Below are 17,007 nucleotides of genomic sequence, written 5' to 3' on the forward strand. Positions count from 1 at the left end.
ACCCTGAGAAGCTGCATTGCAGAGGACTCTCTGATCTAAGTAAGGGCTGTTCCCAGGGATGCACACTGAGACAAACATCAAGAGCTGCAGGACCATCATCATCTCGATGAGACTTTGGTCTTCCTGAAATTTGGTGGTCTTCCAGTGTAGATGGACGTCCACTGGCGATCCACATTCTGGCGATTAACACATTCCAGCCTGCAGGATGTGTAGGGAAATAACTGCAGATGCTGGTACAAATCGAAGGTATCACAAAATGCTGGAGTAACTCAGCAGGTCAGGCAGCATCTAGGAGAGAGGGAATGGGTGACGTTTCAGGTCGAGACCCTTCGTCAGAGTCTGAAGAAGGGTCTCAACCCGAAACGTCACCGATTCCCTCTCTCCTAGATGCTGCCTGACCTGCTGAGTTACTCCAGCATTTTGTGATACCAGCCTGCAGCATGCACTGAAGCTCGGTGCAACACAAAGATTTTGTGGGGAAGGACTGGAGTCTAAGCTATTTCTGCCACCAGACAGTGAGGGGCAGGGTCCTGTGTAAAAGCCTTTCAAACACTAGTGGTTTTGTATTGCGCAAAGGGGGCCACATAAATGGCAATGATGCTCTGTATACAGAACATGCTCACAATACAAATGTATAGAGCCAAGAACACTATGAATGCAGAGACTAAATAACATTATGAATGCAAAGAAAGCCAAGCACTGTTTTTCATATTTGTTGTTTATGTTTATGAATAACATTTATTTCAAGATGAAAAAGTATTTTGAGAGGAATGTCAGCTCACTGCAGGTGGAAAGGATAGTCCTCTCCTGCTTCTTTCGAGCTACAATCATGCAGCCCCACATGCACCAAATTTGTACGGTACTTTAATGAACCAATTACTAATGTGCAAACCCTCTCATGGATGGGGTTAAGTGAAACTTGGAGGGAAATGTGAGTATGGTAAAGATGACCAAAATAGGAGGAGGGTGCGTGATATGGGTTTGAAAGGACAGAGGCGAAAGCAATTGAAACAATGACACTGAATACAAGCATGGGACTGGGTGGATGATGGAAGCTGTGGGCTGAAAAACATATAACAACACCACAACACCAAGACCACCCGTTGACCAAGTTCTCTCTAGTTATTGAGCTCCCACAGCCCCAATTTTTGTTTAACCTTAGACACAAGGAACTGCAAATGGTGGAATCTTGAGCAAACCACACAGTGCTGGAATAACTCAATAGGTCAGGTTTTGTTTAACCCTTCCTATCTGCTCAACCTTTGTTACATTCCTCAGCCCTTCTGAACCAGTACCACATCACTTTCAAGTACCCAGACCTGATCAAGAAGGGGACAGTGGACCTGTTGGGCTAGTTGCTCCAGAGCCAAACTTCACTCTTCTTGCAGTTTTCTTTTGTTTCTGATGTTAAATCAAACTGGTCGTGGATCGGAGCAGGCGACAGTAACATCATCCGCATATGGAATTTAATATCGAGAACCTGAGGTGTTGCATTTTGGAATGTCTAACACGGGCAGGACCTACACAGTGAATGGTGGGGCTCTGGGAAGTGTTGTAGAGCAGAGAAGGGGAATCGAGAACCAGAGAGCATAGGCTTAAGGTGAAGGTGGAAAGATTTTATAGGAATCGGAGGGGTAACTTTTTCCTCATACAGGGTGGTGGGTATATGGAATGAACTGCTGGAGGAGGTAGTCGAAGCAGGTGTTATTGCGATGTTTAAGAAGCAATTAGACAGGTACATGGATGGGATCGTTTAGAGGGATATGGGCCAAATGCAGGCAAATGGGACTATTGTAGATGGCACATGTTGGTCAGGTGGGCTGAAGTGGGCAGTGTTTTCACGTGTAAGACTTTATGACTCTCGAGAGCAGCCCTGTCTGATTCCAGACCTGAAGGGGAAACTATCTGTTTCCATCCATTGATTTGCACTATGGATATCTGTGCATTGGATCCAACTTCTAATTCCGTCCCTAAATTATTCAAATGTTGAATGTAACCAATTCTGGCCAATGCCAAGTTAAGCTTATACAAATCGACATCAATTTCCATGTTTGCCACATTAAGATGTAATTAATATTATTATGATCGAAGATATTCATGAACACAGAAAATACTTCAGACTACTGAGGATAATAAAAATAAAATCCAATATTTTCATGGTCAGCAAAATCTAAATGTTCCCACACTGAAAGATCAGCAGAAAAGGAGAAGGGCAAGCTGCAGGAAAAGGGAAAAGAACATAGGTAAGATGTTTGCTGCATAAAAGAATAAGAGAAGAGGCAAGCTGCATAAAAATGCTATGAAATTCCATGTACTGTAAGTAGAGCAAAATGCAGTGTGAAAGAGATGGGGTATGTTTCCTAAAGCGAAAGAAAAAAGCTGCATAAAAGGAAGACTGCATACGGAAGAGAGGCAATGCTGCAGGAAGGGAGGAGGAATGCTGCGTACGGGAATGCTGCGTCAAAGTATAGGGAATGGTGCATAAAGGGAGAATGAAGGGATGATGCAGAAAGGGAAGGGGGGATGGTGCATATGGGGAGAGGGGACAGTGGATATGTGAGGGAGGGAAAGGTGTGCAAAGAGAGAGGGAAAGGTGGCTAAAGGGAAGAGGGGATGGTGCATATAGGGAAGAGGGAATATTGTATAAGGGAGAAGGAATGGTCCATAAAGGAGATAATTGCAGAAAAGGAAAAGGGAATGGTACAGAAAATGAAGAGGAACCTACATGAACGGGAGAGGGAATAGTGCATAAAATGGAGAGAGCGAATGCAGCAGAAAAGGAAGAGGGAATGGTGCATACAGAGGAGAAGGGAATGCTGAATGAAGGGGAGAGAGGAAATGCTTCATACAATGGAACGAGGGAGAGCTGTATTAGTGGAAGAGGGGAATAGGTGTGGTTATTGGCTCAACAAAGGTTAAAACATTGCTCTCTAAAAGGGAAGCTAAATGCTGTTTGAAAATAGAGAGGAATTTTGTAGAAAATAGGGGAATGCGAGAGAAAGCAAGGGGAATATTACATAGAAAGCAAGGGGAAATGTGAGAGGGGATTGCTGTTAAGAGGAAGGGGGGTGATGTATAAACGATAAAGAGCTGCTGCAAAAAAACCCACAGATTGCTGCATAAAAGGAGAACAAATGTGTTTACAAATGGCACTCAAAGGTGAATGGGAATGTTACATAAATTGTGAGCGTGAAGCTGCAGAGAAAGAGAATGGAATGAGGTGTCAAAGAGAGAATGGAACAGTGCTTCAAAGGTGATGGGAATACTGCATGAACTAAATGGAAATACTATGTGGTGGCAAAGGGGAATGCTGCAATAAAAGGAGATGAAAATGCTGCATCAACAGAAGGTGAAGGTTGCTTATGACAGAGAAATGAATGATGCATTAAAGAGAGAGGGGCATACAACGTGAAATATGTCAATATTATATCAGAGCTGTTGCATGAAGGAGAAAAAAAATCTGCATAAAATGGTAGATGATTGCTGCAGAAAAGTAATGGAGATGTTGCATAAATGGAGGCTGTTTAAGGTGTAGAATTGAATACTGCAGAGTGGGCACAAGTGATTGCTGCATGTTTTGTTAAAAATGTACCATTTGTCTCTTTTTTCCAGTAGTATTTACAACTTGGAAATAGTCTCTGAATAGCAACATCATTTCTGGTTCCAAACAGATATTATAATTAAGATATTCAAAATTTGTATTTCAATTTTTCTTTTTTGATCCATTTTTTTCTTTGCAATCTAACACAAATTCTGTGCATTATGAAATGTAATAGTGTGTGTTGAAATGACTGTTTATAATTAAAATAACTTTCACTGATGTCAACAATGAGCTATAGAGCTCCATACTGAGAAATCTCCATCTTAGCTTGTAGGAGCTATGGCAAATTGTAATGCAGGTCCACCACCGATTTTCCAGCAACTGGTGGTCCTTTAATCCAGACAAAATTACAAGAGCACACTTGAAATCCCCCCCAGAAGCCCTCTCCCACTCCCAGAAAATGTGACCCCTAGGCTGGGTGAGGCAGCCGATCTCGATCTCATCGGGACTTCCACGCTGATCAGCGGGTCGAATCTGCCCCCAGCGTCCGGGACTCTGAAACTCCGGCCTGGCCGGCGCCGGCAGATCCGTTCCCATAGTCGACTTCCACAGTCGACTATGCAGGCTGGGATCTCAGCCCCCCCCACTCCCCCTCCCTCCCAAGGACGTGACCTCTGTTGGTCCGGCAAAATGGATAATACGGTAAGGCTCTGGAACCAAGAGTGCCAGAAAGTCGGTGGTGGATCTATACTCAATATGCTGCCATAAACAGTGTGCCAGGAAGCATTTGTGGAGAGAAATGGACAGTCAATGGTTTGGGTTGGAACCCTTCAACTGAAGTCAGAGCATGGAAGGGAAGGAGTACTGGTTATTTTCTCTGCCTTTTCATCCAGATGAAGATCCAAAATGTCGGCTATTTCCCTCACACATGCTGCTTGACCATCTGAGTTTCTTGTTTAATGCTAGAGATTCCAGCATCTGCAGCCTCTAGTATCTCAAAATATGTTGCCATGTTACTCTTAGTAGCAGAGAAGGCCACTGAGTAGCTGGACGAAGCTAATTAAAACTGTTTTCATAATACGGATTGATCAATTGGATATGAACCACAATTACCTACAGAGTATAAGAAAATAACTGCAGATGCTGGTACAATGCTGGTATGCTGCAGTCTGAAGAAGGGTCTCGACCCGAAATGTCACCCATTCCTTCTCTCCCGAGATGCTGCCTGACCTGCTGAGTTACTCCAGCATTTTGTGAATATTATCTACAGAGTATTGGACAGACACATGAGCAGGCAGGGAATGGAGAGATACAGACCACAAGTAGGAAGATGTGTAGTTCAACATGACGTAAAGGTTGGCACAGACATGTTGGGCCACAGGTGCTGTTTCTGTGCTGCGCTATTCTATGGTGGAATACAATAGATTTGGCTATCAGGCACCTCCTGCCCTAACTGTGGCAAAATCTGTTGGGATCCTACATTGTCCTCATTAGTCATGCTATAGAACTGGAATGGCAAGACCAAGGACAGGCCAAGAAAAAAAGAATGCAGTAGGACGGATCTGCAGATGCTGGTTTACACTGAAGACAGGCACAGAATGATGGAGTAACTCCGCGGGACAGGCAGCATCTCTGGATAGAAGAAATGGGTGACGGTTCGGGTCGAGAACCTTCTTCGGACTGAGAGTCCGGGGACTCTATGTAGGTCTAAGAATGTAGGCTTGACCGTGCAAGAATAATAGATTTCTTCCCTTCAAGCATATGAGCGAAGCAAATGGGGCTTTGTTGTGGCATCTGTTTTCTGCTTATTGTTACTAAGACCATTTTTTGTTGTAATTCTAAAGATTATTTAATTGCTTGAAGCTAATTTCTCAAGCTTCCATGGGGAAATTAAAAGGTTTCTGGAGCTATAGTGCAGAATACTGGCTGTGCGTACAGAGGAAAGGAATGGTGCAGGTGGGCTGTGGGCTCACCTCCAGCCTCAGAGACACCCTGGATGGCCTGAGGTCGGCTCAGGGAGGCACCCCAGAGCTTTGAGGCGTGTGGGCTGAGGGACAGCACAATCGTGGATCGATGTGTCCAGATGAGGCATTGGAACAATTTAGCCCTGTGTCATAGGCAGAATTTGTTTAATATAATTAATAGTGCTAATCTTAATGGTCTATAATAGGATTAACTTACTACAAGGAGGTTGGCTGTTACCCTGACAAATAATACACCATTTTCTCATTTGCATTTCAAGGTAAGCATCACATTTCAAATGTCAATATATTATACATATATTAAAGTACCAATGAATCATTGTTGAACATGATTCAAAAATATAAACACAAAGAAAAATAAGGCTGGTCATTTCCTACTTGTGTTTCTGATATTGTGTGAAAACCTGGCGTCTTCTCAAAAAAGGAACTAAAGAAGATGGCAATCTGGAGCAACATCCTACAATGGTTATCGGGCAGTAATCGGCCTACATTGCACCCATGTTGTAGTGCAGCTCTTTCTGTGTAGAGCAGCTGCACAACAATCTTAAAAAAACAGGCCAAGTTTGCAGTTCCCATAACAGCCACCTCCAAAGCCAAATATAACAACAGAGGAAATGTGCAACTAATATTTCATAGTGAAGTCATACAGAACTGCAGATGCTGGTATCTTGAGTAAAACACCACGTGCTGGAGTAATTCTGCAGGTCAGGCAGCATCCCTGAAGGGAATGGACAGGTAACAATTCGGATCCGGGCCCTTCTTCAGACTCATAGACTGATATAATAGTTCTGCTTAGAGTTATTATTCTTATACTGTTTTTGGTTTACTTGTTTTAACCCAACGCCTTTCAAAATACTTATTTTAACATAACTCCTTTCAAAATCGCAATAGGATTTAGAGTCAATTAAGTGGTCCAGTGTAACGGTGCTACTGTACATCAATATGTCGGCAATGGCATACAAGGAATACCTGTGGTGCTTGTGGCACTTGACATTTTGCATTATAGACCAGCTAAATTGCAAGTGGGCTTATTTTCTAATGAAAATAATTATGCAGATAACTAGGGATAGTTTGCCCAGGAATTTCCCCCTTGTTTTCAAAGCAGTAATGGTACACAAGCTGTATTTTATGTTGACTGATGAAATTTGCCTGTTGGGGAGACAGCACCCAGAAACACACATTTCCTTGATTAATGGTGTGCTCCAGAGCTCCATCGGTCAGAGCCATATATCGCTACTACATCAAGTTCAGACTCCTCTGGCCACAGAACAGCAGCTTCTACAACTTCACTCATTCTTTGACTAGTAACCCAATGTTCATATACTTTGGATGTTATAGGTTGTTACATTTTAAGCTTCAGCATGTATTAACGACATGGTGGTGCAGCGGTAGAGTTGCTGCCTCACAGTGCCAGGGCCCGGGCTCAATCCTGATGATGGGTTTCTGTACGGTGTTTGTACGTTCTCCCTGTGACCGGGTGGGTTTTTCTCCGGGTGCTCCGGTTTCCACCCACACTCCAAAGGTGTACAGGTTTGTAGGTTAATTGACTTTTATAAATTGCTAATTGTCCCTGGTGTGTAGGATAGTGCTAGTGTACGGGGTGATCGCTGGTCGGCGTGCACTCATGGGCGGAAGGGCCTGTTTCCACGCTGTATCTCTAAAATCTAAAGCATTTCTAAGAACCATCTATCGGCAACGAAATGTGATTTGTGATCAAAATAGTGTGATCAAAAATAAGAAATTTGGAGCTCTGAAAAGTTTTTAAAATCTAGAGTTGTGAGGGGGTGGAATCAACGATGGGAATTAATGGCTGAAATTGACCACACTAACTATTAAGAAAGGAGGCGAGGAAGTGTCATGAGGTAACAGGTAACCACCCCTCCACGTGGAATTTAACCAACAGTACAGGCCAACTACAAACCTGCAAGTCTTTGGGAAGTGGGAGGAAACTGGAGCACCCGGAGGAAATCCAGGGAAAACATGCAAATTGCACACACATAGACAGCACCCGTGGTCAGGATCGAACCTGGTGTCTGGCGCTGTGAGGCAACAGCTCTACCAGCTGCACCACTTTGCTGCCCATTTTTTACTTTGTAGCTTTTAAAATTTTTTATTTTCAATCACAAGAAGAATTAGAAGTGGAAGGTAGATTAAATTTAATTTTAAAGGAGACTATTCGAAGTTGGAGAGCCCTGTCATAACTAATTACTTTTAAAAAGGAGTCTTTTATTTGATTTCAAAAATGAAGACAAACATTTCTGTGAAGCAAGTAGGTGAATGGTATTAGAGTAAAAAGACTTTAGCAGAGTTAAACACCAGAGATCAGATAATGATCTAGATGGCCTGTTTTTGTGCTGCAACAATTCATGATTCTGTGAACACTCCAGCATCTTTTCATTTAATATTCTCAAATGTCTTTGCATTGACTATTGGTAACACTGCACTAACAATGCTGCATCGATTAGCCCTGTCTAAACACAATGGCCTTTTTTTCTACATAGGTATCCAGGATGAATGGTTGTGACAACAGAAAAAGAACCATCTCCCTCCAGAGTTCCGATTCAATAATACTTTCGAGTTTTGTTCTATGTCCACTGGGTCACATAGAGATATAATGAGATTATGATTTGTTTACAGTCACTGCTCCCACCTATCACTTTCGCCAAATAATGTTCCAACACAATTAAGAAGAATTATACTTTGTTTCCCCCAGTTTTCACACCATACAGCTAACTTGGCACGAACTGTAAGCATGTCTTTGGCTGGCCTTGTAGAATGACTATCGATGAATAGAACATTAGAAGGTTCAAGGAGAGTGCAAACCTTTCCAGTAGCAAATCTTTTTATTAACATGAGATCAGAGTGTGGAGGCAGAACTCTTGTCCTTGGCATCATTCTACAGAAGTGAAAACGACTTCACTTAAGATTGTCAAACAAGCAATTCTTGGCCTTCCTGGAGAAGGCCTTCTGACAAAAGAGGATTCCCAAATTGAGTAGTTATCCACAATAGGTACTGTAGTGAATGGTGGTTTTCTCCATGCTTAAAATGATTATTCTGACCCCATATATTCAATCTCGCAAACTTAGCTGAGCAGTAGAAGTACTGTTTGATTGCCTGCTCAACATGTCTTCTTTTGAATGGCCAAACTTGGAGCAACAATGTTTAGCTTAAGGCTAGTTAACTGCCTAATGTTATTAAAGAAAGAGTGTATCTGAGTTACATCACCATCAAATTTGGATATGGGGTCAGTGTTGTTAGGTGATCGAAGTTTCATCACTTACCTTCTATGGAGCTCTGATTGACATTACATATGCCTGTGGCAATATGCAATTTAGAAATCCTGCTCCTTAGAACTTGAGAAAATTACATTTATTCCTTCACAAAAGTTTTCAGAATAGATGGAAATTGAGGCTTTCCCTATTCTAAAAATGGTGGAGTAACTCAGTGGATCAGGCAGCATCTCTGGAGAAAAGGAATAGGGCTGTGAACCTTTTTCAGATGTTCTGACCTGAAACGTCACCTATCACGTCACCTATTCTTTTTCTCCAGTGATGCTGCCTGACCTGCTGAGTTACTCCACCATTTTGCATCTATCTTCGGTATAAAACAGCATCTGCAGTTCTTTCCTACACACCTGATCTGAAAATACTGGGTTGGTTACTGACCTGATGTGAAGCCATGTGAGCATTTGAGTGGTGCCCCCGCCAAACACCCAGACGGTGAAGAACACAATCATCAGGGTGGTGGTGAACATCATCTGCTTGGGTTTCGAGTTGGTATCTCGGATTGCCAGGGCAAACGCAATAGCACCACGCAAGCCTAGGAACAAAGGGTGAAATTATGATGTTAATCTACAGATGTAGGTGACAAGAGACCAGGGCTTTAGCAGCCAATCAGCCTAGTTATCACCAGAAATAGAACTTGAAACTTCAAATCTCTGCTTGGCAAAATAGACACAGCTAAAACAGGTGCCCGAACCAGAATTCATTCTTCTGCTTATCCAGCTCAAGGGACATGTGTTGTCTAGTCATTGAAACTCCTGATTGCTCAATCAGAACAATATGCAGGGAGTGAACTGAAAACCAGAAATAGCCCCACATTTGCATCAATTCAGAACAAATGACCTCAATTTCCCTTTAAATTAATCACACTTGTCAAAAGATAGATCAGCGTTCCCTCAGTGTATTTTAGCATCCAAAAAGATCGTTGGCAGATTATCATCCACTTCTGGTCTCAGGAAGAAAGGTGGTGTTGATTGCTGTTGTGTTTTCAGTTGGAACCATCATAAGGTGAGCAACAGGTGGCTGGTGTAGGGAGAAGGTATATCCCCCGATATGTTTGTACAAGGATACTCACCAGCTGGTGGTGTGGGTGCTTCCACAACATACAGGTGAGCAGAGAGAGGAAAAACAGGTAATGCTCACTTAAACTGAGCATTGGTTGGGAAGAAAGCTTGCTGGTAGACTGCTTATTAATTGAGTTGCTGAGATCTTGGGTTTGATCCTGACTGTGGGTCCTGGCTGTACAGAGTTTGTATGTTGACTGCATGGGGTTTCTCTGGGTGCTCCTGTTTCCTCCCACATTCCAAAGATGTGCAGATTTGTAGGTCAATTAGCTTTTGTAAAATTGTAAATTGTCCCTAGTATGTAGGACAGTGCTAGTTCACGGGGTGATCGCTGGTTGACACAGACTCGATGGACTGAAAGGACCTGTTTCCACACTGTAGAGTATCTCTAAAATCTAAAGAATGATGCACTCAAGGGGATTCTTGCTGATAAGAAGATGCCGTATTCTTGGTTGATGTTTAGCGTTTACAGTGCCCTCCATAATGTTTGGGACAAAGATCCATCTATTTATTTGCCTCTGTACTCCACAATTTGAGATTTGTAATAGAAAAAAACACATGGTTAAAATGCATATTGTCAGATTTTGTTTAAAGGCCATTTTTATACATTTTGGTTTCACCGTGTAGAAATTACAGCTGTATTTATACATAGTCCCCACATTTCAGGGCACCATAATGTTTGGGACACATGCCTTCACAGGCGTCTGTAATTGCTCAGGTGTGTTTAATTGCCTCCTTAATGCAGGTATTAGAGAGCTCTCGGCACCTAGTCTTTCCTCCAGTCTTTCCATCACCTTTGGAAACTTTTATTGCTGTTTATCAACATGAGGACCAAAATTGTGCCAATGAAAGTCAAAGAAACCATTCTGAGACTAAGAATAAAACTGTTAGAGACATCAGCCAAACCTTAGGCTTACCACAATCAACTGTTTGGAACTTCATTACGAAGAAAGAGAGCACTGGTGAGCTTACTAATCGCAAAGGGACTGGCAGGCCCAGGAAGACCTCCACAGTTGATGACAGAAGAATTCTCTCTATAATAAAGAGAAATCCCCAAACACCTGTCCGACAGATCAGAAACACGCTTCAGGATTCAGGTGTGGATTTGTTAATGACCACTGTCCGCAGAAGACTTCAAGAACAGAAATACAGAGGCTACACTGCAAGATGCAAACCACTGGTTAGCCGCAAAAATAGGATGACCAGGTTATCCTGGAACTCCATACAGACCACACCCATAGCCAGGATCGAACTGGGTCTTTGGTGCTGTAAGGCAGTAACTCTACTGTTGCGCCACCATGCCACCCTGCTTCTATGCTGTAGTTCTCTATAACTAAAAGTAAAATCCCATGGGATCAATGGACATCCGTCAAGTTAAATCCAGAACTGGTTTGGGTAAGAGTAGAGCAAGAGATTGAGCTCACAACCCGGAGGGGCACCAGTGTTGTGGATCACAGTGGAGGAAATGTTATGACCAATTCTAACCGAATTCTGTCAGAATACAGCCGTCAACATATTCCTTGATGAAACTGGTGGCGACTAAGAATACAGTATACTCATTCAGGTTAAACATTGTGGCCTTGAACATGTTAAAATCCATTGACTCAAGACAGTCTTGAAGTAGACTCTTGGCCTCCTCAGATTACTGCTGTAGGTGCTTCATGTTTCAGTATTGGTCTTTAAGTTGGCAGAAACAGCACTGATAGATGATCAAGCTGATCGAAGTGAAAGATGAAGTGATAGGTGTACTTGATGGTGGTATAGCAGTGATCAAGAGTGTTAACACCTCACATGGGTCAGGAGCCATGCTGATGGTATTTGGTATTCTGTTCCTGATGTTAGCTTGACTGAAGTCACCAGTAATAATGAACAGGGGCATCAGGATTTGCTATCTTAAGAGAGTTGATGACTGAGTATAATTTGGCCAGTACCAGCTTGGTGTTGGCATGGGGTGGTATGTAGACCACCATTAAGATGGCAGAGGTGAATTCCTTCGGTTGATAAAGGGGACGGCATTTTATAAACAAGTATTCCAGACCAGGGGAGCAGAATTGAGTCACATCAGTGCACTCCAAATCATTGACCAAAAAGCAGATGCTTCTGCCTTTCCACTTGTCTGTGGATTTTATATGGTCCATGCAATAAATGTGGAAATGAGCAGATTGTGGTCATGGTGAGTGATGTTTCAGTGAAACAAAGAACACAGCAGTCATTGGTATTCCTTTGAAACGGCAGTCTTGCACCGAGCTCTTCAATTTTATTATCAAGTGATTGAACAAGAACAGGAAGTATGCTGGGGATGTGGGGAGCTGGCGTGGTGTCAAAATCCCCATCATTTCAGCTGCACCTGACTGCCCTGCTTTGTCAGTACGCACAGCTGTGCCAGTGGCGTCGACTCTACTGAAGATCGGTAGTTCTTTTGAAATGGCGCTGATTTACAGGAAATGTTCAGTGCTGGAACTAAACAAATTCTCATTACTGGACTGTATAGATAATAAGGAGAAGTGATCCTAAAAAGCCTGTTTTAACAGGAGTTTTATGTAAAATGTCATCACTCTCCAATGAAGAGAAAGCCATTAGTGGAGAATTTTAGTTGCAAGAATGTCTAGACTATGTTTGCTTCCTTGTAATAAAGGAGGCTGAGGGAGATTTAATTGAGTTGTTTAATTGAATGAGAGGCCTGGACAGAGTAGAGTGGAAGAACTTATTTCTCTTAATGGAAAGATCAGTAACCAAGGGCTTTGGTTTGAAGAGCTGCTGGAGATTACAAGGGAGAACATTTCATTTAGAGAGTTGTGAAAGTCCAGAACTCATTTCACAAAGACAGCGGAGACAGAAACCCTTGTTGCATTTTTAAATAAGACTATGGGCAGAGTGAGAATGCAATTAGGCTGGGTATCTATTTGCCACAGCCTTGCACACTGCTATGTTACAATGGTAATGATAAAATATAACTTCATTAGATGTTTATATGAAAAAAGATGGAACTGTTCAGCTATTTACTGAGTACTGTAGATCAATTTGTTTAATGCAGACTTTTTAAAATAAAAGTTTAATGAATAGTGAAGATAACCACTGAGCAAGCCATACTCCCATTGCTTAGTAGGCACACGCACCTGTTGATATCATTATCACAGGTTGGCAATCCAGGCCTGGAAACCACATCTTCCAGAGCCAGCCTGAAAGCTTAGATGGAGCTCGGCTTGATAGTTATTGGGACTGGCAGTTGTAATTGTCTAAAGGAGTTCATATCAGGGGATTAATAGTGTTTGCTAACGTCTGGAGCTTGAGATAAAAGAAAAATCAATGGCTTTCCAAATAGCAGTTTTAGTGCAATTCTCCTCAAGCTATTCAGCATTGATTTCACCTGTGACAGGACTCGGGCTTTCTCCTTGGGATTTCTCATGTGCCACTGCTGGACTCATTCCCGATCCTTTGACACTTTGTGCGATTGCAGTGAACAAAACAATAATCTCCAACTGAGTGGCAGATTTTGCCCTCTATTCCTTCCCTTAAAAATGAGTAGTGCAGCAGGGATTGAGGTGTACCGTGGGGCAGGGATCAAAGGGTATTATCCCATTTGGTCTTGGCAAAGATGACTTGGGAGTAGTTAATATTGAGATTGGATGCTTGAAATATGAACCCCTCTATGCCCAAGAACAAATAATGAGCACCTAAAAGAGGAGAAAGATAGGAAGCAAATTATCTTTATTATATCGATGGAATGCACTTGATTACTCTTCTACCAACTTTATAAACTCAGTTAGTTTGATCTTCACTTTGGGGGGATGAATCTGTGATTAAAGACCGCTAATATCCTGTGGTTAGTCAGGAAAGGGGACTGATGTTTGCATCTGCCATTCATCCTGGACCTGTTCTGCACATTGGTGGATACACTGCTTTAGTGACTCGGCATGGAAGCCTGGACTACAAATGCCAACATTCAGGGCTGTGAAATGTAGACCTGTGTGTTTTTGTACAAATGGAATCAAATAATGGATCAAATAATGTTTTCACAGCATGCAGATAGAAAGTGGCTAATTTACACTGTGCAAGCTCCCACAAGTAGCAACATAATGATGACCAAACACTTTCAGTGATATTGTTGAAGGGATAAACGTCTACCAGGACATTGGAGAGAATTCTCCTAGTTTTCAAAATATTGCCAAAATATGGGGTCTTTCATGGCCACCTGAGACAGTAGATGGGACCTTCTTTAAAGTAGTATAAGAAAATAACTGCAGATGCTGGTACAAATCGATTTATTCACAAAATGCTGGAGTAACTCAGTAGGTCAGGCAGCATCTCGGGAGAGAAGGAATGGGTGACGTTTCGGGTCGAGACCCTTCCTCAGACTGATGTCAGGGGGGCGGGACATAGGAAGGATATAGGTGGAGACAGGAAGATAGAGGGAGATCTGGGAAGGAGGAGGGGAAGGGAGGGACAGAGGAACTATCTAAAGTTGGAGAAGTCGATGTTCATACCACTGGGCTGCAAACTGCCTGTTTGCCTTCTTTAAATGTCTCTTCCAGTGAATAGCCTCACCAATTGTCCGGCGTTCTCAGAACCACACAGAAATCCGCTTGCATTTCTGATCTATGACAGCATAATTTTCTGACTCTGAGATAACCAACTAAAGCAATGGTCAGAATCCAAGATGGAGCTTTAACAATTCCCATGCAGAAATTACATTAAAGCAACCTTTTGTTTCCAATAATTTTGGAGAGAAGGCTGATAACCTAGGTTATTCTTAAAACACCGGTGCACAAACAGGGCTATCTGTGCCTGCGTTTCACAATGCAGCCAGTCACCATGCTGTTAGTTCCAATCAGATTGTAAAATCTTAACATGATATCTCTTAGCAGCTCATCAGCTATAATTACATGGTCTTTTACCCTTTAATGAAAACAAAAGGTTCCATTAATACCAGATTGTATTCCATTCATTTGGGGATTATCTGCACACATCTGGTCTATGCACACATCTGGTCTAACATCAACCAGGTGGCAGGTTTTTCTTGAAGTGAGCTTCCAACTCATGTACTGTGATTCCACTGGCTGTTTAAAACACAGCCAGAATCACAATTCTCTGCTTCTGCTTGTCAGGTAGGTTTCTTACTTAATAGAAAGCAATTAATAAACTGCTGGAAGAACTACGGTGGGTTTTATTTATTTGTGTCATCACACAGCTGTTTGCCAATAGTGGGCAAATTTTAGTGCCACGTCGTTGGCCTCTGCAAGATGCTTTACAGAGCATGTGTCATGCAGCTTGTCACAGCTCAGGAGATGTTCCATAGTCTGGAGGCCCCGTCCACACTCGCAGTCTGCCGCATCTTCAGTACATCCCCACTTCAGCATGTTTGATTTGCTCCTCCCCATGCCTGTCTGCAGTCTGTTGAGACTGCGCCAGGTTATCCACGGTTGGTCGGAACCTTTTGTGGAGTTTCTCAGAGGGATCGATTGCCATGTGAGTGTCTTCCAGAGATTTCTCTAGTCTCTCTTCCCAGAGTTTGAGCCTTCTGGAAGATGCACTGCAGTCCAGGGGATGGACAGAAGAGAGGAAACTTCTGCGTGATTTCAAACCACGCTGAGGCAGCAAAGGGTGGTCATGTAGGGGGTGTCTTTCATCCTCTGATTGTCTGAGGCGTTCTTTTTGACTGGCTACAGCTCTTCTGATTCCAGAGGGTGCAATGCCAGAGAGTAGGTAGATGTTGTCAGTCTTGGTAGGTTTCATGCATCCACTGATGCAGCGACAGCTTGTGTTTAGCACAGGATCAATCTTCCTCGCATGAGCTGAGCGCTCCCATACTGCGCAGGCATACTCGGCAGTGGAGAAGCAGAGAGCCAGAGCTGTTGATCAAATGGGTTTAGAATTTGCTCCACATTTTGAGGTACTTAACTTGCTAAGAAGAGCATTTTTGGAACTGACTTTTCCTTTAAGCTTGGTGATGTGTGCTTTGTAGGTCAGAGATCGATCAAGAGTCACACCGAGATAGACTGGACTGTCACAGTGCTCCAATCTGACTCCATTCCATGTGATCTTCAACCTTCAATTTGCATCAAGTATGAATCCGACCCCTTTTCTAATAATATTATTATTATTATTATTTTCTGCTGATATTACAGCCACCGGGGAAGCTGTTACTGCAGCTGTCGCATCTGATCAGCGCAAGTCATGGCAGGATCTGATTGAATCCATGGATATGACACACAGCAGCAAGAAGGCTTGGGCCACTCTCAATTGGATTAACATGGACCCAAAGAAGACCAAGTCACTCCATACTGACCGGCCTGATGCTAATCAAGTAGCACACCAACTCCTATTCAATGACAAAACTGACTCACCAGTGACAAAGCAGAAACCCCAGCAGTGCTATGAAGGTCACTCTGATAACCCACAACTGTGTCAGCCTTTCACAATGAAAGAACTAGTTGCTGCTATCTGCACAGCCAAAATAGGTAAAGCTGCAGGTCTGGATAACATCATGAATGAACAGATCAAGCACCTTGGATGAATTGCAAAACAGTGGTTGCTGGCCATGTTTACCACCTGCATGGAGAGATGTCACATCCCAAAAATCTGGCATCGCGCATGTGTCATAGCATTGCTGAAGCCAGGCAAAGATTCTTCAGCAACAAAGAGCTACAGGCCAATATCACTTCTTTGCCACATCTACAAGCTGTTTGAGAGACTCATCTTGACTCGCCTCAGCCAGGTGATAGAGCCATCCCTAATGAAGGAGCAGGCAGGGTTCCGGCATGTGGGGTCCTGCACAGGTCAGCTTCTCAATCTTACCCAACACATACATGGCGGAAAAAGGCCCTTCGGTCTTCCGAGTCCAGCAATTCCCCGCACATTAACACTCTCCTACACACACTCGGAACAATTTACAATTATACCAAGCCAATTAGCCTACAAATCTGTACATCTTTGCAATGTGGGAAGAATCCGGGGATCCCTGAGAAAACCCATGCAGATCATGGGAAGAACGTACAAACTCTGTACAGACAGCACTCGTAGTTAGGATCGAACCTGGGTCTCTGGCACTGTAAGGCAACAACTCTGTCGCTGCATCACCGCCGCCCTTGGTTGCTTGATGTTGGAAGTATGACAAGGTATTAAATTAATTTGCCCAAAT

The 17,007-nt window shown here is 42.9% G+C and overlaps 1 protein-coding gene across 1 annotated transcript in view; it reads right to left on the reverse strand.

Annotated features, from left to right (window-relative positions):
• The window catches only part of LOC144599474 (sodium/hydrogen exchanger 9-like), a 411,061-nt gene that overhangs the window by 148,729 nt on the left and 245,325 nt on the right, over positions 1-17,007 (reverse strand). The window contains exon 12 of the mRNA XM_078410426.1: positions 9,190-9,343. Coding sequence (XP_078266552.1) covers positions 9,190-9,343 — 154 coding nt within the window. The remainder of the gene's footprint in view (positions 1-9,189; positions 9,344-17,007) is intronic.

Source organism: Rhinoraja longicauda, chromosome 13 (genome assembly GCF_053455715.1).
Source record: "Rhinoraja longicauda isolate Sanriku21f chromosome 13, sRhiLon1.1, whole genome shotgun sequence".
NCBI lineage: Eukaryota > Metazoa > Chordata > Chondrichthyes > Rajiformes > Arhynchobatidae > Rhinoraja > Rhinoraja longicauda.